The sequence below is a fragment of the Sparus aurata genome, chromosome 19 (genome assembly GCF_900880675.1).
Source record: "Sparus aurata chromosome 19, fSpaAur1.1, whole genome shotgun sequence".
In the NCBI taxonomy this organism is placed as follows: domain Eukaryota; kingdom Metazoa; phylum Chordata; class Actinopteri; order Spariformes; family Sparidae; genus Sparus; species Sparus aurata.
In genome coordinates, this window is record NC_044205.1 from 23,456,553 (window position 1) to 23,484,232 (window position 27,680).

Sequence of the window (27,680 nt, forward strand, 5' to 3'; positions counted from 1 at the left end):
CGTTCTGTTTCTTTTTTCCAGATCTACATTCGCAAACAGACTTTTCACCTGATTCACATACAGTCATCTGAGCTAAAAGAAAAAAAAAATGGGAATCAGGGCCAGTATTTTTTACATATGTGATGTTTTATATTGTGATATTACAAGATTGTTTCCAGGGGGTTGTACCTTTAGACAGACATGTTATATACAGTGGGATGTTTTTTTTGTGCTAAAGAAGAAGAGGCAATGATTCAATACAATAAGAAATGCTGTCCATTTGTTTCATATCCCACCGGGAATGTTTTGATTATTTATTTCGGCAACAGTCATTTAAAAAGCTACAGTAATGGGCGACACTTTGTATTCCCAAATAACTCGTGTTTTTATAGTATTTACAGCCCTCCATACAGACACATAACAATATATACAATTCTATAAACGCTTCTCTTAATTATGACAACAGTGGTTTAATTTTTTATCATACAAAACAATAATAATACACCTCAACAGATGTTACATCGTGTTTGTTTGTTTTTTTCAGAAAATTGTGATTCACTGAAAAACTCAAGCTTTCAAACACAGAAAGAAACAGGGGCTTCATTACAGAAAAAAAGAGTACCCTGCTGAAAAAAAACAGCATTGACCAGCATGTTGGTCTATGCTGGGTTTTTTTTCAGCAGGCTAGCTAGCTGCTAGCTGGTTGTCTTATTTTAATAGAAGTTTCAAAGACAGTACGAATCTTCCATTTAAATCAGAATTTCTTAAATTCATGGCTGTATCTCCCTAAATTAATGGCTGTATCATATCCTACCTGTGCTATGATATTAACTTCTCCAGGCTAACATCAGTGTTAGCTTCTCCTATAGGCTAACGGCAGTGTTAGCGTCTCCAATTGGCTCGTTTTGATTATAACTTCTCCAACAGGCTAACATCAGAGTAAATATCAGTGTTAGCTTCTCCAAAGCTAACATTAGTATAAGCTTCCCAAACTGGTTGACTTTTATATAAACTTCTCCAACATGCTAACATCAGCGTTAGCTTCTCCAACAGGCTAACAACAGTGATAGCCTCTCTAGCAGTTATGGTATAGCCTTTCAATCATTATATTTCAGTGTTTCTGTTGTTACCCCATATGTATTGTCATTGCCATACTGACCTAACAATAATGGTGCATCCATTTTGGCAGTTATTCTGAATTCCCTTACAACGTTTAAGTTGCGTAATAGCTACATTTCCTGAAAGCAGTTATAAAACCAGTTTCAGTTATACCTGAAGATCCCCAAATGTCATCATGAACTGATAGAAGACAGGGTTTCGAGAATTTTCTGTAATGAGGTCCCTGGTATATAACAATTGCAACTCGTTAAAAGTTGAACTCTTTGGTCTTAATAATAATAATCAACCTCTCAGTTGATTCATGCAAGATTATGTCTTGGATAAGCAGTTCAGAAAAAGGGTGGATGGAGCAGTGTTTTCTGGGAGAGGTGAAGTCTACAGCTGATGGATGTCCACTGGCTCCATGTGGATGTTTAGTATTGTTGTGGATGTCAACAGTAGCTGTTTGGTAAAAAATCAACACGTGGCAGTTCTTACTATACTTGTACTCCACAAATTCCAAACTCAGGCTAATGATTGCCACGCTTCTTGTTCATGGCCATCATCAGTTCTGACATAAGGTCTCCATCTCCTCCTCCTCCACCTCCTTGCAGCGCTGGTGTAGTTCTCTTTGGCGGAGTAGGTGGAACCTTCTTCACCGAGCCTGTAGGCCGCAACGCCGCTCTTGGGGCAGCAGCAGGTGGAGGCGGAGGCGGAGGAGGTGGTGGCGGGACTCCTCCAGCTCCTGTGTACATTGGCTGAGGTGGAGGTGGTGGTAAAAACCCTGGATCAGGTGGTGGAGGAGGCAGAGACTGGTCCATACCCCCGAAACTAGCTGGGGGAGGTGGTGGTGGTAGGCAGCTCATAGATGGTGGAGGAGGTGGCAGTGAACCAAAGCCAGCGGCAGGAGGAGGAGGTGGAAGGAAGTCTGGCGGGGCCTCTGGGCCGTCGTCAATGGGTGGGGGTGGCGGTGGGGGAGGGAGGTTGTCCATTGCAGGTGGAGGCAGAGGGAAGTTGGATGGCAGGTGTCGCTGCGGGGAAGCAGATTTGAAGGATTTCTTGGCGGCCAAAGGGGGTGGAGCAGGGAGGACTGGGTCCGGAGGTGGTGGAGGAAGGAAATCAGCCGTTGGTGGAGGAGGAGGTGGAGGCGGAGGTGGGACATTTCCAAAGTCCTGAGAAGACAGAATATAACATAAATATACAATATGTCCAAGAGGGGAACATATTTTATAACATTTCTAAACCAAAACCCATCTGAGGTTGTTCACCAGGCAGGAAATCATATGGTGCATTATGGGAAATGTAGGATTAAGCAAGTTTTAGCTTGACTCATATGATGGACAGAACGTCTGGAAATCTCAGACTCTGTTCTTTTGATTTTGACTGTTAAAATGTTTAAAACTTTTTTAAAAATGGCATCACAATGTCTCGTTCACACGTTAATGTCTTAAATGTGCTCAAACTAACAGTTAAATAGTTTTAATTTATTGTCACTTATGACAAAGAAAAGCAGCAAATACTCACATTTAAGAAGCTGATACCATAGAAATATTTTGTGATATGTTTGCTTGGAAACTGACTGGAGCGATGAGTCGAAAATAAAAAAAGATCGCCAATTAAAGTCACTGCAGCTCTAGTTTTGTTGTCTTTCCATTAAAATTTTCTTTAAAAACTGTAAATATTAATTCAATATCATATTTTACTATCAAAGACTTTTAAGGTTACACTTAAAGTAAAGTATTGCACCATTTGCTGCTCTTTTTTTCATTTTTTTAATTGGATATTCCTGAATATTTGGGAAACTTGTCCGCATTTAAAACATTTTTAGAGACTAAACAATAAAAACAAATAGATTTATAATGAAAATAGTCAATATTTCCAGCACTTGGAAGTTTTGTACCTGAGACACAGGTCCTGGTTGGGGCTTGGGAGCGTGACCGTTGGCCTGGCTTGGTAATTTAGCTAGCAGAGGAGGAGAAACACACTGAGTGAACACACTGTACACGTAAAAATCACCACATCTGGGTCGTTTTACATCGATGAAACATTCCGTTAAAGGCAGCTCTCGTGTGCCGTGCTAACCTTTGATGGTGGGCGAGGGCGTTGATGGATTGGAGCTTGATGGAGTGCTGCGGTTCGTCCACGCCGAGCTGACAACAGCCTTCTTCTCGGCTGTTTTATAGTTTTCATACAGCGACGCACCATACTGTGAGTGGAAGAAACACACCACAGAACAGAGCATGAGTTCTGTTCCACTGGAGGTCGTTTCCTGGTATTGAATAGAGAGCTGAGAGTTCAGTTTACCTTTGCGATGCGTATTCCGGTTACCCACAGGTTCATGGTCCAAGCATCGTCGCAGCACAGGTACTTGATGTACTGAGACTCTTTTTGGATCTGAGGATGCTGAAGAGACAAACACAACACATCAGAATAACACAACACACACAACCGGACGGGTTTCAGTGTAGCACACATTAAATCTGAAGTAAGTTGTTTTTGGAACACACTGAGATGAACTCTGAGGTGTCATATGAGACTGTGACCTTCTTCATTTTAGCTGTTATCCAAACATGCATAATTTTAAAGGAGCACTCCACAGATTTAATGTTGAACTCCTGTAATATTATTGTGCAATGTCCAAAAACAATTATCAAAATTGATCCAGCATAACCAGAAATGCTGTCCTAGCATTATTGTATGGAGTCATAGGTGTGTCATAAAAAAAAGTATGTAAATGTAATTCTGTAAAATCTTGAGAAAATATACGTGAAAAAATAAAGAGGAATAAATGCGGTAAATAAAAATGCTGGATTGTAAAGAGAAATAAATACATACATGAAAATATAAAGCTACCAAACAGAAAATAGAAAAAAATAAAAAGGATTTTCATTACTTCTGCATTTATTGTGTATATCAATTGCCATATATTTAAAAAAATAAAAAAAAATAAAAAAAAATAATTAAATGTATATATTATTTTTTTCCATATTGCTGTCAATCTCTGCTGTCAAAAAGTTAAAGATATAAAAAATAAGTTTCACTCGGGACACAAACCCCTCGGAAAAACACCCATTCAGACCCCGCAACCTGCTCCTTAAGCAGTAGCCTACACTACCCACAATGCCACTTGACTGCTGATGACTCAAGTGGAGATTTGCTTATGTTATAAACAGCTAATGTAGCCTCAATTCGCAGCACCGACTGGACTTTAATTTGTAAAAAGTTCCTCTGTTAGTTTCTCCCAGGCGGCCACAGGGGGGCAGAGTGAGTCAGAAGTGTTGACAGGAAACACAGTTAAATTGATGATATGTTTTCAATTCCTGTTGTTTGAAATAGCCCAGTCAGCATTTCAGAACAGACAAATAAGGAACCAAGAAAGTGAAATGTGTGAGTCACTGAGTGCATCCTGTAATTTGTTATAATTTGGGGGGGAAATACGAGATGATTGATGCTCAAATGGTCTTTAAAGTAAGTCGACCAAATCTCACTGGTCGCGGAAAACATTTGCTGCGCAGCTCATAGTTTCAGGTCCAGCTTTAATCCCGCAGTCAATCGTTTCACCCCGAGGCGGAGATCGACTTTGCCACAATATAATACATAATGAGGACGGCATTAGCGATCACCTCGGGCTTTTCCTCTGAATATGTAACAGCGACATCATGAAGCCGAATTGTTTTTGTGCTCACGTCCTTGAATTGCTGCTGCAGAGTTGGGCAGCCTGTAAAGCAACGCCACGCCTAAGTGTCAAACACACCCAGCCTCTGCTATCATCATGTCATCTTTATATTATCTACCAACACGGAATCAGCCTTTCTTTATCTGCATGATTCCAGACCATGGCTTCGAATCAGGGGCTGGCCTCCCACGCGACCTCCACTCCGACAGGTCATTTTCGTTCGCCCTTGGCTGGCAGCGCCTTCAAAGTCTCCTCTCTTCCTGCTCAGACCTTGAAGACTCTGTTCTTCACTTGTGGATAATTCACTTTCTTTGCCTCTCTAAGCTCTTTTCCTTTTGATCCTCAACAACTAGTCGAACGGTATCTGCTGATTGCTGTATTTCTCAGACAAGATAGGGGAAAAAGGAAAGAAAGTGGACTTTCACATCCTTTAAACACTGACCACCAACCCGTCTAATTCTTACTTTTTTCACGTCGGTCAGCGTTTCTCGCTCTTAAACGGATACTGTAGGTACCTCCCATTACTGTTAATACTCTCGACTTCAAAGAACGCGTCTTAATTAAACGCACTGTGCTTTTTACAGTCGTGCCTTTGAAAGATATATTAGGGGCTGATTAAAAAGTCCTCAGCTCGCCTTCTCGCCACTTCGAGCTCGATTGGGCAAAAAAAAAAAAAAAGAAGAAAAAGCCGTCTCCTTTCACTTCTTCAAATCAAACTATTTATTACATTTCACATGTCCAGAGGAGCTGCCAGCTGTCTTCCCAGAAACCATTGACAACGATTAATTCTGCGCGCAACATACCGTTCGGTACACGCCCCTGAAAACAGACACACGGGCTGTTGTTGTCAGTGTTTTTCTGTTGTATCATGGTCAGCAGAAGTTGCAGCTTCTCTATAAAAAATCTGTTTCACATTGTAAGGGCGTGTGAACTCATCGCCGACGTACCTTCAGAACGAAGCAGAAGTCGGTCAGGGCCTTGTATTTGCTCTTGAAGTCTTTGCCATAGTAGACGTTTAAGTTGTCGAACTGGACGAAGCAGACGAGGTCACGGGACGACTGGAAGGAGATGAAGAAATGTGTTACAAGACGACCTGTAGTGTGGATAATGTCCTGTATGAATGCTGTGTTTGGGAGTAAGAACTCCTCCAGCAGGGAGGAAAAAGTCCACTTATACTTAGTGTTGCATGAATCAAGAGTGTGGTTCATAAAGCTGGAGGACTACACACTAGGAGTTTATAGTCAAACTGAAATCAGAGAGATCAACCTCATATTTCTGCAGGTTTCACTCGACATCGCAGGAGTATCTGCAGGAGTTTGGTTTGGATGTGTGTTTATAGTCTTTGTTTCTGCCGCAAAAAGAACCTGATTCCCCTCGTGAACCCCTGACCTTAGTTTTCCCTTTGGGCACGTAATAAATTCCCGAGGCCCTCAGCTGGAAGAGCCGCTGCTTCCACGACTTCTTGCCGTCTTCTTTGAGGTACATGACAGCCTCGAGATCAGGCACGATGATGGAGGTGCCGCAGAAGTTCTCCTGCAGAGAGAGAGACGAGGGGAAGGAGGGATGAAAGGGGGTCACTGAGAGGAGCTCTCACCGGGAGTACTGTCACTTTAAAGACAATATTTCTCTCAAGGCTTGTGTGTGTGTGTGTGTGTGTGTGTGTGTGTGTGTGTGTGTGTGTGTGTGTGTGTGTGCATATCTTACCTGTATTAATAACTCCTTGTCCTTGTCTTTTATTTCTTTGAGAGATTTCTTATCCTTCTTCCATAGATAAAAGTTCTGCAGATAAAACAAGAAGTGCATTAATGGTCGCAGTAAGTCTGATACAACAATTTGTCAAATAAACTGGCAACTTTTAGACATGCTAGCAGCAGAACTCTATAGATAGCAATGTCCAACTGTCTCGTTGACAGATTGAATCGTCTCAACAACTCAGACGTGGATTGCCATGAAATTTTGCACAGCGATTTTTGAGTAAAATCTAAATTATTCGACAAAAAGTTAAATAATTTTGTCATTTTCACTCTTTAAATGTCACCAGAATACAGGAAACACAGTCCTTGAATCTGGAATTTTCATGAATAGGCCCTTTGATAGGAACTTTGGTTTGGTTTTGAAATCCTGCCTATTACTGAGGTCTCAAGGTGGGCAAGTCTCCGCACACACGACTATATTGAATTATACATTATACATGTCTGTTTCCTCAATTCTGATCAATATCTTGATGTTCATGAAGCTATTGGATCTGCGTGCAGCCTCAGATGTTTTTGTTTTTCATTCGAAACACAATATTAACTTTAATTCATTCATTCATTTTTAAATAAAAACATATTTGAAATCAGAACAAAACTTTGGCGATCAGCATCACGAGGGGAAAAAACAAATGATCACCTCTGAAAAACCCCTGAACCCTGCTCTCTGTCCCTGTGTGACTGGCCTGTTTCCACTGTGGTGGGAGAACGCCTGAGGGGATTTCTATTTTGGTAGCCCCTGTCAAAAGTTAAAAACTGTAAATTGATCAGGACGTATTGTATAAAACAGATCTGTCTTTTGTCGGGGGGAGGGGGGGGGGACGTGGAAGACATGATGGAGTAGTTTAAAAATGAGAATATCTCGCTGTTTTTTTTCCGACCCGGCTGTTCGTCTCTGCCAACAGACCGAATCCATTAAACATTAAACACCAGTGAGATTATAAAGGGTTCCCATTATATCAACAAACATGCCAAGATCTTGATGTCTTCTTGCCTGAGGCCGTTTTGTCTGATATATTACAGCGAGGACGTAAATGTAAGAGGTCATCCTACACGGAGGAAAGACATCTCATAACTCACACGGTGAAACTAGCCAGATGGCACGAGGCTGAGACAACGTGGAGATAGATCTGCACGAAGCCAGGCCAGAAATAATGAACCGGCCCTCGTTGGATATATGAGATCTGATCCGTCAGCGTGTGTTCAAAGACCCGTATAAAGACACATACAGAACAATGAGAGGACCGACCTGCGGGTTTTTGAAAACCTCGTTTTTTCCCGGCCGCTCTTGAAAGAGGATTTTGTTCTCGCTGTCCCTCGTCCACGCTAGGAGAGGCTCCACAAGGTTCTCGTGGTCTTCAAACGTCCGTTCTGTCAGGGGAAAAGCAAAAGATGTCAGCAAACGATAGTAGTCGGATTATCAACTTTGGTGTCATTCTTATGAGATAGTATTTGGATGGCATATGTCTTGGGTTGCAGACAAATGAGACAACTCTGGCGAACGTTAGTGGCATCCAGATGTTTATCTATGCCGGTCCACATGTGTATTTTAGATTTCTGCCAAAGTCGGACATTTGCGAATTATACACAAAGTGGCTTAAAGCAAAAGTTTCATGATGTAGACATTCTTCATTACGATCAAGGATAGACTACTTATAACCTTTTCCGCTGATCATCTAACTTTGAATTGTTCCGAGCACTGACTTAAAGTAAAGTAGTTCAGAATCCAAAAAGTTAGGGGGAAAAAATACAGGTTTCCTTGACCTGAATCAAAAACGTTTTTAAGGGGTTCAAGTTCAACGACATCTTAAGTAAAGAGCTAAAAATGAAACACCAACCTGTTTTTTTTTTTCTACATTTTGTACTACCATGTCAATCTTAAGTGCTACCATTTAAAACAAAATAAAATAAAAATGTAATTGAGAGTGAAAGTAGTCATTAAGCGTGTCTTTTTTTTATCGCAAGTTTTAAATTGTTACGTGCACCGCGTACGTGTGACGCTGGTGTTGGAAGCATTCTTCCGTTTGTCATCTGCGTCGTATTGACCAGCCAACATCAGCGCAGGCTTTGGCTGCATGACGGTAAACTGGCCAAGAGGCAAGCTCCGAACCTGACAACTTCTCTTTTTAGAAATGTAGCTGCATTCATGTCCACTTGTTGATAGAGATCAGCTGAGGTTAAGCTCAAGTTGATAAGTGGACTGCAAACAATGACACGAGAAACATTGGCCGCCGCTCACAGAGACTAGATTGCCATCAGACACGTATCTGATGGGGTTTGCGAGATTGAGGTTTGGCCAACAGAAGACTCCAAAACTGGTAAATAAAAGAACAACTTTATTGTGAGGCCAACATTTTTCGGCAGGGTCAGTTTTGATCTTTATCGACTTTCTTTCCTTCTCCGCGCTCCCTTGAAATGACTGAAGTTTTGCCAGAAAACTCTACCGAAAGGTTACGCAACGAGAACTTGTCCAAACAATGATAATACCGGTCATTTCAAGCACTGACAAACGACAAAATTGTGTCATCTTCCTGGTGAGGGCGGTCTTAAAATGTTGTGGAGTAGCAGTTAAAAGTCCTACAAGATGGTACAAAGTGCTCGTGCTTTAATAAATGCAGTCGCTTACATTCAAACACTGCAGTAAACAGAGCTGATCGCGTCTCTATCAGCCCGTAAAAGATCATTTCTCAGCGCAGTCGGGAAGAAGATTAAAAATGTCTCCAGAGTCGACAGTTTCATTATTATTTAAACCAGAATCCGCAACAGTCTTTAATCTCACTTTGTATTCTCCTTGTCCCTTCTGTTTTATCTCCGCACCAGGGAAACAAATGCGTCACCGCGCGTACCTTTTTTTTTGTTTTTTTTTACTCTGTCACGAAATCTTTAAATCAGCTAAGCTCGGTTTGAAGTGAACGCCGCGGCTGTACAGTGCGATTGTCTCTTCTCAAGCCGGATGACTGAAAGAGGGGCTCAATAAAAATACAAGACTCGCCTTTTTGCTGGAAAGACTTTTAATGGGACTGTGCCTCGAAAACACATTAAGGGCAATTTCCACCACCACCACCTCCTTCTCCTCCTCCTCCTCCTCCTCCTCCTCTGCCCACCCAAACACTCAGTGCCGTAGATCTCCATCATGTCCTGGGCATTTGACTGTAGTTTAGCCACGGTCCCCAATTACAGGATACAAGCCGAGGCGGAGGCATTAAATAAATTGCTGCCAGGGTTCCAGTCTATAGTTTGGCTATTACGATCATTAAACGGATGGTGTGACTTCGCTGCTGGAGTGAGTTATTAGGAGTAAAAGTCCCTTTGAACTGCGTTTACCACATGGTGTGTTTCCAGTGGCGTGCATGGTGAGCACATGGGCGAAATCAACAGTGGGGATTTGTTTGAAGATGGTGTTGCTGTTGATCTCCACGGAACTTTATTGGCCGTGACTTCTTTTTTTTTGTTCTGTGTCGTTGTTAGAGCGCAACACATTGTGTGTGGGGGCGTTTTACAGACCGTTAATAATAAACTATCTCACACTGTTTCCAGTGACAAGATGTCTCGTTAGTCAGAGATGACACAAGGTCCTCTCCACCACCCGTGCTCATGACTCGAATGAGCTAATCGTAAGAAGTTCGGGATGGATGACGGGCTTTAAATAGCAATCAGTGTGTCAGACATCTAATTTAAACACGGCCTATCATTTGGGTAAAAATAAACTGTGTTGACTGAAGGGAAATACACATTTCCTCATTTGTTATGCGCCTCCGTCAAAGGCCTCTCAAATATCCAGAATAAACGCCTGAGTTCCTCTTTAAAAGTATCTGCAACAACAATTGTACTTGTGAGTTTAAATGTAAGTACCTGGTGTTTGAACTATTTCTAACTCAGACAAAAGAATCTGCTGTTTTTGAGAATTAGAGGAAGTTGTGAGCTTTTCCAAGCAATTTTACATATTGTTCTTGAATGTTTTCTGTGGCAAGATATTTGCAGCAAATAAAAGGACTTGTATGGTAGGTCTGCTGATTAGAGCTGCAACAATGAATTGGGTAGTTGTTAACTTGATAACCAATTAATCTGTTGGCGTCCTCCTCAACTGAGCTGTAGCATTAGCTAGTTTAGTTAGCATAGTTAGCTGGCAAGTCATGCTTTCTGGACAGAGACACTGCTGATGAGTTTTTTTTATTCAAATGTATGTTTTTGGCACTTACCAGCCAAATTCCATTAAACTGAAGAGAATGCACACTCTCTAAAACTTTGCAACTCACACCCAAAACAATCTAGACAGACAACTAAAACTACAGGTAAGAGGAAATATATTCATTTTGGATTTTGGAGTGAACTATCCCTTTAAGCCTTTAGCATAATAAATGGAGGCTGAGAGCCACAGTGAGGTTTGGGAAATCTTGCAAATTGCGCTTTCAACACATTCTTGATTTACGTCTTCTCATGGAATTGGTTGAAAATAAGAAAAATATGGAATAAATCCAGGCTTACCCTTTAATTAAATGTTTCACAGCTTAACTGCGTATGAAATTACTCGAGTATAATTCAGGCAAGCAAAATAACATTGACTCAGACTTTATTGCTCACAGAGTTAACGACCTTACCATCGGTTTCTAATTGAAAAAAGCTTCGGGATGCAGTAAAATGACCCCCATTTCTGAATTATCTCCGTAACAATCCGATGAAGTTGTTAGAAAACAGTAGAAAGCAGGTGGTAACGAGCGGCCGCAGACGCTAAGAGTGCAGCAGCTGAAGTAAATATAGCACAGACGGCCCAGACGGAGGATTGAGATCATGAGGCCTCTATTTCCGCGTGACAGGGAGGATGACTGACAGTGTCCGATACAGCAAATTAAACCCACCTGTCTACGCTGTGTGTGTGTGTGTGTGTGTGTGTGTGTGTGTGTGAGAGAGAGAGAGGGAGAGAGAGAGATACATAGAGTGTGGAGGAGGGAGAGAGAGATAGATGGGAGTAAAAAAATCAATGTTTCACTGTGAGCTCGCTGCAGTGTGGCTGCCGTCGTGCCAATAAAAACACAGTCCATCATCTGGACCTGAATGAAATATCCCACCCTGCACATTGTGTGTGTTCAGATGACAGTCCATATAAAAACACGCTGGGGGCTTATGTTGTTAAACTGGTAGTCGACAGTGCAAATCTTTCTGGTTCCGTTCATAAATTAGCCCACAGCTAGCAGACTTCACTTGCGATGTGATAGCAGGCATTAAGAATGATAAATCTTCCACTTGGTGGGCTTGTTTGCCAATAAAAGGTCACATAGAGGCATCAGTATAAAATTGAGATTACATTACTGTACATTAAATTACAGATTAACTTCTTTTTAATATGTAAATATTCTTTCGCTTGCCTTTTTTTCTGTCTATTATCTATTTCAATTTGGTGTCTTTATTTTATGTACTGTCTTTATATGTTTACCTGTAAAGCACATAAACTTACCTTTTTTATTGATGACATAATAAAGACAATGGTGATAACTGATGGTCTAATGACTGGTTATAAACACTCTTCAGCCTGTCTTCAAACACTTCTAAAACTGTATGGAAACATTTCATCCGTCTCCATACGCTGATGACACACCGCTCTATGTGACCGTGACTCATGGTGACATAAGATCCGAGTGCTATGAAGATGTAGCCACAGCACTGTGTAGCATAAACCACAGCACAGTATAAATAATGCTGTGCGGTAACTCACCAAGGTTCAGTTCAGGGTTGGTCTCACACAGACTCCAGTCCACATTGCAATCACAGTGAGTCTTCTCGAACAGGTTGTCCAGAACCTCCCTCACGTTCTGCCTCTCGTCGACCATCAGAGTCTTGGAGCTGCCGTCGTTCAACAGCACCTTCACCACCAACTGTCAAAACAATGTATATTTATTTTACTTTGCTGTAGTGAGAACTCTTGTGTGAGGAGCTGGTTAAGATGATCGATACCCCGATAATATTGCCTTTTAAAAAAAAATACCCATTTCATATTGAATATGTGCAGATGTGAACGGAAATGAAGTGAAGCGATTTTTTCACATCTGTATGAAATTTCCACAAGTGAACTTACTTTTTAATGTGAAATTAAGATATTGCCACATGTGAACAGGACTTTTTGACATGTGAATGTTTTTTTTCATGTACTGTAATAGAAAAGTTCCACATGTGAAAATTCAAATGTTCCTTGAGAATTACAAAAATACATATGTAAGTGGCTTTATGTGGAATTTGCTTCTTCATTAGTGAATTCCACATTTTCACACTTTCCTTTACATATGATAAACTATTTGCACATGAGAACTAAAACTTTAACAGGTTAAAAGAAAACAGTGTCACATGTGAACCTGACATTTTCACAAATTATCAACTTTTGTGTGTGAAACTTTCCACATGTGAAAATTAAAATTTCACATATGAATTCCATACATTCATATGTGATTGGCTTCTTCACATGTGAATTCCACATTTTCACAAATTCACAAGCTTTTTTTTCATGTGAATGATAATTTTGCATTCCACATTTTTACTTTTTTCATTTGATTGTCCATTTTTACATGTGGACAAAAATATGTGAAAATAAATTATTTTGGATTTTTTTTTACTTAAAAATAAAAAAAAAACTCACATACATGTAAATTTTTGCACGTGATTTACTTTACTTTCATCCATGATTGGATTTTTTTCCACATGTGTATAAGAGTATCCACAGGCCTGTGTCAAATCTGTACAGTAAATATGAAGCTTTTGCCAGCAGGTGGTTAGCTTAGCTTAGCAAAAGTTGGAAACAGAACTCAACCACCCTCGAACCTAAAAAATTGTTATTTAAGCTTTCTAAGCTCGCTGTCTCCTGGTTGTAGCTGCATATTTAATGGACAGATATGAAAGTGATATTGATCTTTTCATCTAACTCTAATAAAGGAAGTCAACAAGCATTGTTCCCCTACTTCCTTTGGTTTTTCTGCATTACCTGCTTGACAGATTGAAGTTAAACATGTTGTGCAGAGCAGCAGGTGTCTCTGAAGCGAAACTCACAATCAGCCCTGGACCACATTGCTTGTTTGCCAGTTAAATTACAGGCTGTGTACAGTAAACGGTTGTTTCTGTTGTCTAATGTTAGCTTCACCAGAGGAGTTGAAGCATCAGCACTTCTGTCTCTCCATCCTGCTGAACTTCTTTAAGTCACTTCAGTAATTACCTTTCCATTGTGCTTGTCTCTTCTTGGCTGAGACGAAGTTGGCTGAGTTTAATTTTGCCCTGGAGCGGAGCAGTGCTTTCCTCACAGGCTCATATGGCCTCACACTTCCTCTCATCTGAAACAAATCCCGCTTTGGAAAGCTGAGGAGTTTTGCAGAAACCAAGGTCGGCCAGTCGCTTGCCTTGTGTCATAAAAATGTAGGTTTCAGAGATGTTATCACAAGAGGATTTAGAGCGTTAGATCGCGCCTTACTCGGTCTTGACCTTCCCTGGAAGACGATGTGGGTTTGGCATGCGGTTGAACGAAATGTCGCTGGATGTCAAGTTATTTCTCCTCTCATGCGAGGTTGAATACATATCTTAAAAATACATGATCCTTGTCTTAAGCATGCTCTGGAATCAACGGGTTTATCTGAGACCTGAGGGCCTCAGCTGCCAGTGGTTTCTGGTAAAAAACCACAGAGAGCACACCTTGCTTATCTGCGTCTAACAACCCCGCGACAGATGTTCCTGCGAAACTGGCCAGTGGTCTGTGTTTTCTCATATCCGCACACACATGGCCGCTTCCCTTTCTTCTTCGAGGGATTTATAATTACTCTCCTAACAAGGAAATTGGCCATTAAATCAGTCACACCCATGTACGTTTCAACCACTCTCAGCCAAGCATTTCCCAGAAGCAGTTATATCATCCATCACATCACCTAAGGTTCAAAAAAACAAAAAAAACAAATAAAAGAACTGCTATGCTATTGGCAGGAAACTAGTTTGCATGAAATTGCGGTTCCTGATGTGAGTCTTTGCATGCAAGACCACATGTCTGTGTTTTGTTGACTGCTTTGAAGATGAGAAAGTGTCCACATATCACCCAAAGAGGAAACCGCTATCCTACAAGGACGTTGGCTGGATGAAAAGTGGCCACTCTTTACTTTGATTAATGGCTCTTGCAGAAGAAGAAGAAAAAAAGAAACAGAGCCACGCTACGTTTGAACATTACGTCCTCTGCAGTGACGTCCGTGTAGCTGTAATTCACAGTGTCTTTTAAAGTTTACGGTTGCCAGAGGACGTGGGATCAGAGGCTTGGATGTTTGGTCGTCTTACCTTCTTCACTTTGGCCTCCTTGAGCTTCTCGAGAGCGAGCTTGATCTTGTCTGCTTTCATCTGCGCCTCGATCTCCTCCTGAATGGGAAACAATATGTAATAGTTATGAACTGAAGAATAAGTGCTCACCTGCCATCAGTTATAGTCTAGTATAAAGGAGATACGCTTTGATAGCATCAGGCTACATGTGCATACAACTCCTGAAATGTAGTGCGGCTCATATTCACTTTTACCGTCCACACGCGAGAGTGCTATCAATCTTTTCTTCTAACTCTCTATAAAAAAAACATAACGAACAAGGATGACTCCCTCTGTGTTTAGCTGTTGCTTTTAAAAGCCAAATAAAAGGAGAATATCTAACCGCGGTGAGTTCATGTCTGTAAATGTGGCCCTTCGTTGTTTTTCAGGAGGTGTTCTGATTCGCTTTTAATTTCACAGCCGGTGTGTCCGTTCAAGAATTTCATTCGGGACATTACATCTAATCAACTGGATCTCCGTTAGCGGGGATGTGATACCCTTAATTCTTTGGCCGTTCCTGCCTACAGTGCAGCTTTAATGAACGTGCACACCTCCACCTAACAATGACACATTCTCTGCCCCGGCGCAGCTGGTGTTTTTAACCTCGGAGGGATGAGGTAACAAACCCTGCTAAAGCAATAAGCTCCCGTCTGGCTGCACCCCTCCCTCCCACCACTGCCACATCTTTACCCCCCCCCCCCCCCTCTTCTCCAATCTTTGGTATTGATCCTGTTACTCTTTCCTGCCTCATGGCTGTACGCGTTTGATCTGTTCCAGACAGACTCGGCTGTTTCGCCTCATGAGTAACTCTGTAACTGTAACAGATGCCTCCATCCAGCAAGCAGCAGCTTCGCCATGATCTCACCGTCCTCGCTGTTATAGGAGAATACCACTCTTCCCAGTTCCGCACAGACAGCAAGAGAGCCCACCAGAAATTTATATGCTGGGAACCGGCGGTATTTTCGTCGTAATGCTGTCTTGTCACGCACGACTCTGAGGGCGCTTCCTCGCGGTGAACCAATAAAAGAGACATCGTGACGTTATTGCCTCTTTCTGCTTCGTGTTTCTCGTGTATCATATTCTGAGGGCATGAGAGTGCAAAGAAACGTTCCTTTTTCCTTCGCTATCTGTCATCCATTACTGTGCGGTGTTGTAAAAGTAACCCAGAAGTCATACTTGAGTAAAAGTAAAGATATGACATTAAAAGGGGCCGCGTGTTATCATTTGTAGCAATTTAGACGATTAATCACCGTTTTATTGGCCACATGTGTAACGTGACATGACTTTCCCCCGTCTCTCTCAGTTGCCTATAAGAGCCCCTTTTTATGTTTTCATGTTTTTCTCCTTTACTTCAGTTTTATAAAGATTCTTGTGCCTGTAACAAATCTTAAAAGTTAAAAAGTCCACACCAGCGGAAGCTCCTATCTCCCACTGAAAACGCTGCTCCTTAAATGCCTCGTCAGTACAGGTGTATAGCAAAAATACTCCTGTAATGTACCACACATTTGTGCTTAAACACAGTAATTGAGTACATAAACATAGTCACATTCCATCACTTTCATTGTGGCACTTTCCTGGACACAATAACAACCAAAGTCAGCTCTCTATTACTCTGACAAGCCTCGATAAGACTCTCACTTCTTTTATTTTTGGACCACTTCCCAGTCGAGAGGTGTAAAGGTTCGTGCTTCTACAAGCTCACAAACTGTGCTCTGGCTCACCATCGTAGGCTTTGCAGACTGAGGAGGCGGAGGTGGTAAAGGGGAGGAGGCAGAGGAGGCCGGGGTGCTAACATTGCTGCCGGTGCTGCCTGCAGGGGACGTCGGGGAAGGGAGGAAGGGGGCAGGGTGTGTGCTCGGGCCCTTGGGTGGTGGCGGCAGGTCGGGCGGGGGCGGCGATGGCACCTTCAGACCTTGTTTGTCGGCTGCAAGTTTCTCTTCCGTCGCCTCGAGGTCGGCCACCAGATCAGCCATGAGAGCGTCCAGATCATTGTCTTCCAGCTCATGGAGGGACTCTGGCGTGAAGAGGGAAATTCAAACTCAGGTTACAGAATGTATATAAAAGACACGGGACATTTAAGTTGTGAGGTTGTTAAGGTATTTGACCAGTCAGCAGAAGCTTGGCACAGAGAGGATCCTTTTTCTTAGATGACTTGGACTTTCCCCTTAAACATTAAGAACTTTCATTCCTTAGAAGTTCCCTTATTTATGCTTTCATTACCCGGTGCGAGAGCATCAAATTAAATCATTTCTTTCACTTCATTCCAATTTCATTTCACTCTGTCTGCCATGACAGTCAAAGACTGGTGGTGCTGTTAGATTAGGCTGGGCTGAAGCGTTCCTTAACAATTAATTAACCATTATTAAGACAAATAAACCCTTTATGAAGTTCGCATTTTAGGACATGCTGGACGTTCCTCACCCACTGATGTGATATCTCAACTTTTCTGGATGGTCTGCCTTGAACTTTGGCGCCATGAGGGTGATTCATTTAGAAAAAGGAAGCACATGGGCTAACTTCATGCACACTCACTCCGAGCAAGGGTGTAGTTAAAAAGAATAAAGGTCACAAAGGGACAGTATCATTCACCGCGTGAGGCTGATTATGTGATTCAGCGTGAAATCTCTCAACAACTATGACACGGCCTATCGTGAGATATCAAAGTCCTCTCAGGGGGCAATTAGGTTGAACAAACACTGGACTTTCTCTCAGAAGGCCGCTGTTCTCATCCCGTAATTGAGGTTATGTGCATATCATATACGTGCCTGGAGCATACGTAACCTACGTCTAGCTTAACGTAATACTTTTAGCCCAAACAGCAGTGTTTTTCTAAACCTAACCAAGCTGTTTTAGTTGCGAAACCTAACAAAACTGCTATCGATACCTGTCGCTGCTTGATGTCATTTTGGGAGCCGCTGGAAATCGACCTATTCAGACATTTATCTTCGAGGATGTGTCGTGCTAACCATGAGCACGCTCACATCGCCATTCTGAGCATGTCATCATGATGATGCTACAATTACGACATTTATTTTTAGTTAATTTTAGAGAGGTTTGTCCAAGGAGTTGCATAAATAAACATTATTAGACAATACCTAAGTACTTAATTACACATCTGCTGAAGACAACAGGGAAAAGGAGACTTAAAGTGCTTGTAACTGACGCTGTAACCTTGCTTTAACATTAACCTGCTTGCTTTACAGCCCATAAGAGCCGGAGTAATTAGCACGTACAGTGACCCCAATCTCCGTCTGAATTCACCTCTCGAACAGCAGCCAGATACCCTGCAGGGCAACTGACTGCTGTGTTTCTACCCTCTTCACGTCACTACCGGCTCTCAAAGCTGTCTTGATGATTTTCTAGATAACTGATGAAACACCTGATACATCGTGTCCCCCCTTGCACAACTGCATCGCTGTACTGTAAGTCACCGTGCAGAAGTTCAACACTCAGCTCTTTGTGGTGTTTCCACACACTCGACAGACAGAATGTTTAGTCACCATTCAGGTCGGTGAGGCATTTGTTGAAGTTGACTTCCTCGTTGGTGCTGGGGAGAGGCTCGGGAGGTGCCGTTTCCTGGCCGAGGCTCTGCGGGGAAGAACGAAACAAGGCGGTGTGTTTATAAGAGCACGAATACTAGACGCTGCACAGCCACACAGACCCCCAGAGGGCTCCGGGAGTTAATCCACAACACATTCTGAAACATAAACTGTCCCCAAAACATTATGCAAGGAGGTATAATGTTTGCGAGTGTAATGTTACATCTGCTTCTAGGCATTAAACCCCTAACAGAGCTTCTGTGTGTTATATTAATCCCTCCTCTGGTGGAGTGGCAGTAACTTAACATGACCGGTGTGTCGAGAGAAACATCAAAGTGATCAGCAGGACTTTTCACTAAGAGAGAAATGTGTAATCCCCGAGCTGGCTTATGAGGTTGGCATTTTGACCTCGCCTCCGAGAAGAGGGTGTAATTTACGGTTGTTAGATGACCACAAAGAGTGTTTCCCCCCCGCTGCGTTTGTTGTGCTTGCCAGTCTAGAGTGTCTGGGTGATCGATGGTGGGCTTTAGTGAGTTTGTCGGCCGTCTTTCCAGTAAAAGAGAAGTCCATTTAAGCAATAAAGTGAGAGAATTAACCACAGGAAGTCCAGCGGGGGAGAATGTGTTGTGTTCACTTGTTGCTGCTGCATTAAAAGGTGTCAAAAATTACATTTAAATGTGAAAACAAAGAGGAGCTAATGTACTGTGACAGCTTAAAAGGTGAGCTCCTAAAAAATAAGAGAGGCATTTATCCAATTGACCTTGAGGACTGTGTGTGAAAACAAAATGTTCTTTTGGGCTAAAGTGAAAGACGCACATTTAACAGAAAATAGCGCATGAATTCTAAATAATGCTTAAATGAAGTGAAACCAAACAGTGAATGTTAATGTTGTTAATCAATTCAACCTTCAACTAAAAAACACGGTTTGAAAATGTACCCAGTGTGACGTCTGAAACACTGTGTTAACTTGACCCCATGTTATTTTGATATCAGGCCGGTTTTGTTGGGGGTTTCTACTGAAGCTGATACCGATATAAAGGAAGAAAAAACGATACACATGCATATGTACTGATTCCTTGATTGTGGTACGTAACAGAGGCAGGATATTTTACACCTTACCATTTAAACTTTGTAGTCTTAAATGACATCACTGCACTGAACCAGTCAACGTATTTGGAATTTAATAATTATAAATTACCCCAGTAATTCTCCAACATCTGATAACAAATGTTGCTATCGTTGAACCTGTGATGGTCCGGTATCAACTGATATCTGTACGAGTCTGTTTTCTACCGATTGGTGTTGGGTCAAAAAAAGAAACCCCAACCCTCTTTGTGATTTACCCACCTGTGTCTATTTTTAAAGGTTTTTTTCTCATTTGTTTTGTTGTTGTTGCCTGTTTTTTTTTAGACTCTTAAGTTCATTTTTGCAAAGCGCGTTGAGTCATTGATACAAAATAAGTTGAAATGAATAAATACATAAAAAATCCTGAGCAATAAACCTTTTTATATCATGTTATTAAGACTAGGTTCAGGTTAAAGAAACAATAAAAGAATTAAAAATAAATAAATAAAAATTCAGTCATTTTAACATTAACATTACTTTTTAACATGGCGAAAAAACAGCTATAATACACACACCGTAATAAGGCTTATTATTAAGAAGAGCATGAAGTCTTTAATACCTTAATCAATATTTAATGCAATAAAATGATAAACCACAAATGAAACATTTGATTCAGATTTGCTTTTTTGAATATCAAAATACTGTAACGAGCTAGAAGTAGACTTATACTCCTAAAATAAATTACTAATAAGAAATAATGAGTAATAAATAATTCAGAAAGGCTACAAAGAAAGTCTGAAGATGTGAAGTGAAGAGCTGAAGTTAAACTGCTGTCATGACTGAACTCACCTGAGTGAGGAGGTCCATCTCCCCCAGCAGGTCGCTGAACATGGCGTCGATGTCATCCATCTGTGAAAAGTCACAACACAATAAAATACTTAAAGATCAGACTGTCAGATTGTAAACGTGTTCACCACGTGACAAACACTGTCCACTGACAACACACCCTGTGAATCAACGACCTGTACTGAACCGAAAAGCAAAGAGTTTCCACTGATTTGAAAACAGTTGAAGGAATGTGAGGAATGAAAGTCCATCTGCACGTGAAACAAGTGCTCAAAAACAAAAGCATGTCACGCAGCCAGTGGTGAGACTCAGTACTGCTTCTTTACTCTGCGTGCCCCGAGGCTGTAATATCTCGCATAGCATCTCCAACCAGACTGAGCAAACAGAAGTACATATGCACGACTTCCAGGCATTCATTTCTCGCTGCAACTTGCTGTGTCTTGTTGCACAAGTCCAACACCAGGGACTAATATCATTTCATTTTTGTTTCATTTTCTATCAAAGGGGGAACAATAGATCCTGCACTTCACTAGTGAAATCAGGCCAGTCATGCACTCACATCACATGATCACAATGCAGAAAGTTTGTTTTGATTATTATGGATGACGATACCATTTAATTTCAAAACCTGAATGCTTAAAAATGTATTCATAATACTTGATAACTACAAAAATGGATCCCTGAAACATGCAGAGTGAAGAATAACCAACCATGTGCAGTATAAAATATGCAAAAGTAGAACAGTGAAGATTTAAATAGTTTAACCTGTAAAGATTTATGCAGTTTGATCAGCATCATTACAGTTAATAACTTAGGTGTGCACTTAAATCCTTATTTCTTAGAGCAAATGTTATGATGGGCTCGACTGTGCAGCCAAAACAGAGTCCCTGTTTTCTTACAGTGGGACACGACCAGTAAGGGGAGTGGAGTCAGTGGGAGTTCATGCAGTTGAGCTTTAATTCCACAAATGTAACGGGCTGTATTTGAGCTACTGTGCAGCTCCTGTGTGTGCTAATGGTGCCCTCAATGACTGACCAAGCATTCGACTCAGGACATTTCTACTGGAAGTGCGGCTGCTGTACCGGCTGAACCAGTTGATTCTGAGTATTAGCAAAATCCCCATCGTCACTAAAAACACCTCGCTGGCGTCTGAAATACTGCTCTGTCGTCTGATCGTGTTTCTGTGGTTGCTTAAAGTTTCACTGTGGTTTTGTGTGTGTCCCACTTTATTTTAATCAGTCTTTAAACTTGAAATGTGAACCAGACCTGAGTATTTCATTTCAATATATGGTTTAAGATAGTAGGAATTATGACTTATAGCACTTTCAAAAACAGAGTTACAACATGCTGTACAGTACAGAGGCCAGCATAAAACAACAAGTATTAAAGGGGTATTTACAAATATAAATAGAAAGACAACAGAATGAATAAAACAGGTATACAAATAGAAAAAAAAACTAAAGTTTGAAACAGTAAAGTTTCAACTACAGAAATATTTGATGGTTTATAGAAACCTACTTAGCTAACAATCATTATGTTGATTTGTTAGCATGCTAATGTTAGCATTTAGCTCAGAGCGTTGCTGTATCTAAGCAGCTGGGCTAGTTTGAAACAAAATCTGAGAAAACAAACTGCTTTAAGTTAATTCAAGATGTTATAGCGCTGTATTTTTTTTACATTCTGGCTATGAGCGCTTTTGATGTTTTACAAACCTGTTACCATTCAGCTAATTGGACCGCTGTGCCTGAGCAGCTACGCTACAGCCCAAACAGCTGCTAGCATACCACGCTAGCATGAACATGGCACTGGCAGCGAAGGCAAACCCAGCATTTGTTGTTGCATAATTGCCTATATTGCTAACATTCAAATGTTTTGTCTAATGTTTGGAACAAAACATGAATAAAACAAACTGCTTTTTTGTTGATTCATGGTGTTAGCATTGATCATTTTGGAACGGTTCAGCTATGAGCTATTTTCAGAACAGCTAGGCTCGCCTGATGGCACTAGTGGGTTTCTGACATAACGATGACACATGATTATGTTTAGCTGCAAGACCTGAGGTGGGTATACTCAAATATAAAGTTGAATTCGGTTGTGTTAGACCATAGAAATGGCCATGGTTAGGTTTTGGTGTGGTTGAAGTGATGGTAACAATCTACTGATCATGACTTCTGCACGCTTTAAATAGAACTCGTGGGGGTTTCAGTGTGTTAAGCTCACACTTCACACACGTTGTATTTTTATAGGCCTCTCTCTTAGTGTTAGCCGCTAAGCTAGAACACTTCTTTAAAGCTGAGCCCACCCCTTAATCTCATTGGTTTAACTCGACCGATGAGATTTCCTCCCCCTCAGAGAAAATGTTTGCATAGCTGAATCTCCAGACATCCCTTTTGTTTTCCTGTCGTTATGGTCCATTAGATCCGACAATATTACCTCTGTCAGAGTGCAACTCGCTGCTCTCACTCATCACAGTGTGGCAAACTTTTACACCAGGCAGGGGAAAAAAAAAAAAACATTTGCAGAGATTTAATCAAAAGCAAAGTTCGACACTCGGGGGGGAAATCCTGCGTCACACTGCGGAGGACACAAGAGTGACTGATTGTGTTCCAGGCGAGAGTTCATTGTGACATGATGTTTCTCATTTGAATGTGAAGTGAATCAAATATCGCTCCAACACCTCACATATGGCCGGTGCATGTGTGGTTTTAAAGAGAAACGCTGCAGCTTCTGATTACAGAGAAACTTCTCAAGTCGCGATGACATAACGAGAATTTAAAAGCTGATCGTGAGACAATAATTTCCAGTTTTGCAAATGTGGGTTTGTTCTCACCGTTGCAGCGTGCAGGGGGGGCCCGCTCCCTCCACCCCTTTTACTCGAATGGTTTGCCCCATGAGGAGGAAGTGGTAAGCTTCCTGCCACACGCAGTGTCGAAATTGTAATCGGAAATGGTGACACCTGCAAGCTTAACTCTGCTCTTTCCTTTTACTCACACCAACACTGAAATAAAACAGAATTTCCAACGACTTGCTTTTGTGGTCGCCACGTGACATTCTGAGTAATGGCAAAACAAAACCATCAGGAGAGCAATTAAAGACTTTAATTCCTCTTTTCTTCCTGTGATCTCACATTTTATTTTCTTATTCTTTAGTATGACAACCGTAATGCAGCAGAACTCCCTGCAGCGACCGCAGCACGACCGACGTCAGCTCGCGTTGCTCACCGACAACCACGCAGCACACGTAAACACTGTGTGAGAGGCTGATGCCATTTTCTTTTCTAATGTGTAGTTTTAAAACCCCAGAGGGGAAAAAAAAACAAGTGTCAGCCAGGTCCCTCCAGCTGCTTTTAGAGGCCAAATGCATTCATTGGAGCTCTTGTACAGTAAGGAGAAGTTGGAAATGGGGGTCTGGGTTTTCTGCTGAGGGAGTTTTTTTTTGTAACGGCTAAGTTTGTGGTCACTTCATCTCCACATAAATAGGTACGGATTCATATCTTTGTCAAACAGCTTCAGGAAGTTGCACTTTTTTCTAACTCTATTCACAGGTGTGATATTGTTAGTGAAACAAAGAGGCCAAATTATATTACAACGATCGTCAGCACAGCATTTTAGAGTCACTTGAAAGAACAGTTTAACATTTTGAGAAATAAGCATCTCCACGTTCTTGCAGAAATTTAGATGAGAAGACCGATTTCTCTGTTAGAGGTCAAGAAAGAGTCGACCCAGAGTGTCCGTCTTAGCCAACCTGGGAAACCCAAGGCAGCAGTGTTGGACGAACTGGGACAACTGAGGTTCAACGATCAGCTGTCTTACAAATTATAGATTTAAAAAGGCAACCAAGTATCGATCCAAACAGTCTAATATACCCGACGTGTTTGGCTTCACGGTCTCTTTGGTGGTAAAGGTACCGATTACAAACATGCTACACCCAGATACAGTTTCGAAATACAAGCTACTCGGTTAGGTTCAGTAAAAGATCCTGCGCAAAAGTACCCTGTGGCACCTGTACTGCCAGAAAACCAATTTACAATGTGGTTAATGCAACAAGTTTGCAGTTAAGGACATAGATCATAAACTCAACTCCAAAAAATTACACAGTTTCATGTCCTCACAGGTCAACATTTACATTTCCTCACGTTCATCAGCATCTGTATGACACTGACAAATGGCATTTCATAATGTGTTCATAAACGTTGTGAAATGGTTGTATTTTGGTTAGAACTTCTTGGTTTGGTTTAGGAAAACATGATATTTTCGCTGCAAGTGCTTTTGCTTCACGCAGGAGTTGAACCATGGTTGCCTGGATGAAAGGCCTTTGAATAAACAAACCCAAATGGACTTCCTGGCTCTATAACTGTGTTCATCTGTAGTTCCCGTCATTATCAACCATGTTTGTACTTCACCTTCATACACAAGTGTACTTCTCACATGCTGACAGTGGCTCTATTACAAGCTTTGGCTTTCTTAAATCTGTATAGAAATTGAACAGAGTCAGGCTCGCCATTTCCAGTCTTTGTGCTAAGCTAAGCTAAGCTAAGCTAAGCTAAGCTAACTGCCTCCTGGCTCCAGCCTCATCTCTGTGCACAGACATGAGAGCGGTGTGGATCTACATCTCCTCAAACTCTTAATCATAAAGAGAATAAACACCCTGCCATTCCTAAATCAACCATGAATAAGGATGAAAAACTTTTGGCTGTTTACATCAGGGCTGACATGGATCTGCTGTGAAAGCATGCAAAAGATTCGCATCGGTAATACCGGAGAACTCTCGTAGTTAGAAGATAGAGTCCGGTGTGACTAACGACATTTGACGGAACAATTCCTGCTGGAAGAACGGAGCTCTGACATGAACTCACTTCTCCAGTTCAATCGAACATGTTTCCAAAAGGAGGACAAACTGAGGCTTCGTCTCCGAACAATAACTGCATTTACAACAAAGTTCATATTCGTGAACTTCACATTCACTTTGGACAATTCTGCCTCTTAGCACCGTTTTCCGCCCTCTTTCCAGAAACCGCTCCGGAGAAAATATGTGATTTGTCAGCGTTCATAAATATTATTGGAAACAGTCGGGCATGAAATCTGGCGCCCTTCCAAACCCGCACAATGCTTTGAGAAAACACGGCGCTGAACTTTGGGTATCTAAAGAAAGAAAAGGAGACTGAGATATAGCACGAGAGTGACTTCTGCATTCCTCCAGGAAATGTTTCTCTCCTAAATAATCTCAAATGCACTTCAGCCTCGCCACACATGTGCAGCTGAGTTTTAAGAAGGAAAAAAAAAGCAAACCAGGCAATAACTCTGCGATAAGTGGCCGTATCGAAGCGCAGAATGTTTACCATAATGTGCTGAAACTCCCTCTCTTACTCCGATCAAATGTCTGTATTTGGAGCTCAGGCAGATGTGTTTGAAGAACTGGATGTACTTGACGTTGCAGCAGCAGAAACAAAGCGCTGAAGGGCAGAAAAACCAGGCATCATACCTGGCATTAAAACAGAACAAGATCGTATCTTCGGACGGCTGTTTTGTGCTTTTGCAGAAATCAAACGTGGAAAAAAAACCAGTCTTTTCACATTTTCTACAGCTCCACCTGAGTCATTGGTCAGCCTGCGTAGATTTTCTTGGCTTGACAGGAGTGAAAATAACCTGAAAACAAGCTGTCAGCTAAATGGTTTTTACACCAAACACACACTGACACAGTTTCGAAGAAATTCAGTCCATTCTTCTGTGATTTAATCTCGCCTCATGAAGCCAAATGTACAGAATGTTCTTATATCCAGGGACAAACTGACAGCCTTATTAGCTTTAAAATAAGGGTCCAACCCTATCGGTTTCATGTGGTTATTGAGTCATACAGCGGTCTGAAATTAGAGCCGGGTCCACCCAGTTGGAGAGCAGACAAGAACACATTTATGAACTAACACCCTTTTCATCACAACGAGCCCAAATTGCTGCCTTATCTTAATCAAACGTTATCTCACGAGTGCAAAGACAACAACTCTTTTGTGTCCGTCCTGCGTAAAGTTATAACACGATTTGACAAGTCATTGCGATCAAATTAAGATGATTTTACAGGAAAAGTCAAAGTCGTGTACGCCGTACGGGTGTTCACCGTTAACTGGAGGCTCCAACATCCAGCTCAACGGAGAATGAAACTCACCTTTTTCAAAGTGTGTTAATCCTCGTTTCACCTGTCGGTTTCAAGACAACAGCTTCTCATCGGTTCCACCTCGAGGTTTTTTTTTATTCTCTAATACGCCTCGACACCAGAGAAACTGTCATATACAGTCAGATTTGGGTGTGCTGCGGTGGATTGCATCTGGCTCTCTGACTTCTTCCTGCCTTAATGCGGAAGTTCAGGTCCAGACCTGTCACTGCATTCCAGCTAAGAGCTTCGACAACTTTCACAACAGTCTTGTCTAGGCAGCACTGGGCCGTCCCTCTTATCACAGCCTCCTTATCTGCTCCCGACTGTAACAGTTTCAACCACGTAAAACACGGAGAAAGCAAAGAGGGAAGTGACGGGCAGGTGACCTTCCCATCAGGGTGCCGATTGACAACCTTCTCGAGCAGATGATGAAGGGTCGTGAGGGGGAAATTAAAAACAGCGAGGTCTCAGTGGGATCGAGAGAACGGCTGATTCAGCAGGAGGAATGTGGCGGGCCTCGGTTAATAATTCACCTCCCTGGAAACTGATTTACAATGGCTCTTCAGGCGGGAGTGGTAGCGTGGCACGTCATGACAGTGAACCAGACTACAGCTGAGCTCCGAATTCTCTAAACAGATCCTAAAACAGAATTATTCTGTGCACACCTGTTTAAATAAAGTTAAAAAAGTCTCAATGTACACAATCGGGGCGTCTCAGGCTCACAGAAATTGGCTTCCACTTCGACTCGAGCGCTAGAAATAGGGAAGAAATATCTTAAGACACTGGTGTGATGCAACAAGGTCAGTTATCTTCAGCGTGGGGGGGAACCGAGGCGAGTTAAGCTGTCAAGCTATGAATAGCCTCTGGGCTCTTATCTGACCACGCAGACACAGATAGCTCTATTTATTTGCATTTCTCCTTGAGTCAACCTGGGAGGCCAGAAAACAAGATTTCACATCTTCTTCTTTCATCTCAACTTTCCCACGTTGCTAGACTCATTTTTTAAACGCCCCAATCTCTTCAGAAAAGGAAATATTACTTTCTTTTTCCATTATTTTGCCTTTATTAGCACCTCTGTTTTTGATTCAGGCTCTTGGTTCTGGTGGGTGGGGGGGGGGGGGGGGGAAGGCCGACCACCCTCTCTGTGGCAAAATCGTGTCATCAGAGCGGCTGAGCTCAACGGGAGGGAAACCAAGTAACCTTCAACGAGTCCAAGAGCCTTTTGTGACTCATGATGAATTAAACAAACACTCAGGCTGCGAAGCATGC

The 27,680-nt window shown here is 41.8% G+C and overlaps 1 protein-coding gene across 1 annotated transcript; it reads right to left on the reverse strand.

Annotated features, from left to right (window-relative positions):
• Positions 1 to 254: 254 nt before the first annotated feature.
• apbb1ip (amyloid beta (A4) precursor protein-binding, family B, member 1 interacting protein) lies at positions 255 to 26,640 on the reverse strand. The gene is made up of 14 exons (XM_030398619.1): positions 26,424 to 26,640; positions 20,268 to 20,327; positions 18,315 to 18,402; positions 16,536 to 16,828; positions 14,797 to 14,874; positions 12,215 to 12,374; positions 7,754 to 7,875; positions 6,458 to 6,532; positions 6,143 to 6,286; positions 5,701 to 5,811; positions 3,382 to 3,480; positions 3,160 to 3,283; positions 2,978 to 3,039; positions 255 to 2,249 (listed from the first exon to the last, which is right to left on the reverse strand). Exons 2-14 carry the CDS (start codon positions 20,325 to 20,327, stop codon positions 1,608 to 1,610), a joined length of 2,058 nt encoding a protein of 685 aa, XP_030254479.1. The 5' UTR covers positions 26,424 to 26,640; the 3' UTR covers positions 255 to 1,607.
• Positions 26,641 to 27,680: the final 1,040 nt, after the last annotated feature.

Excerpts from the sequence above, each read along its gene's own strand:
- apbb1ip (XM_030398619.1), bottom strand. The coding sequence starts at position 20,327 with ATGGATGACATCGACGCCATGTTCAGCGACCTGCTGGGGGAGATGGAC. Across the intron at positions 14,875-16,535 it reads AGTCTGCAAAGCCTACGATG|GAGGAGATCGAGGCGCAGAT; the intron begins GTGAGCCAGAGC and ends TTTCCCATTCAG. Across the intron at positions 6,533-7,753 it reads AGGTTTTCAAAAACCCGCAG|AACTTTTATCTATGGAAGAA; the intron begins GTCGGTCCTCTC and ends TTTTATCTGCAG.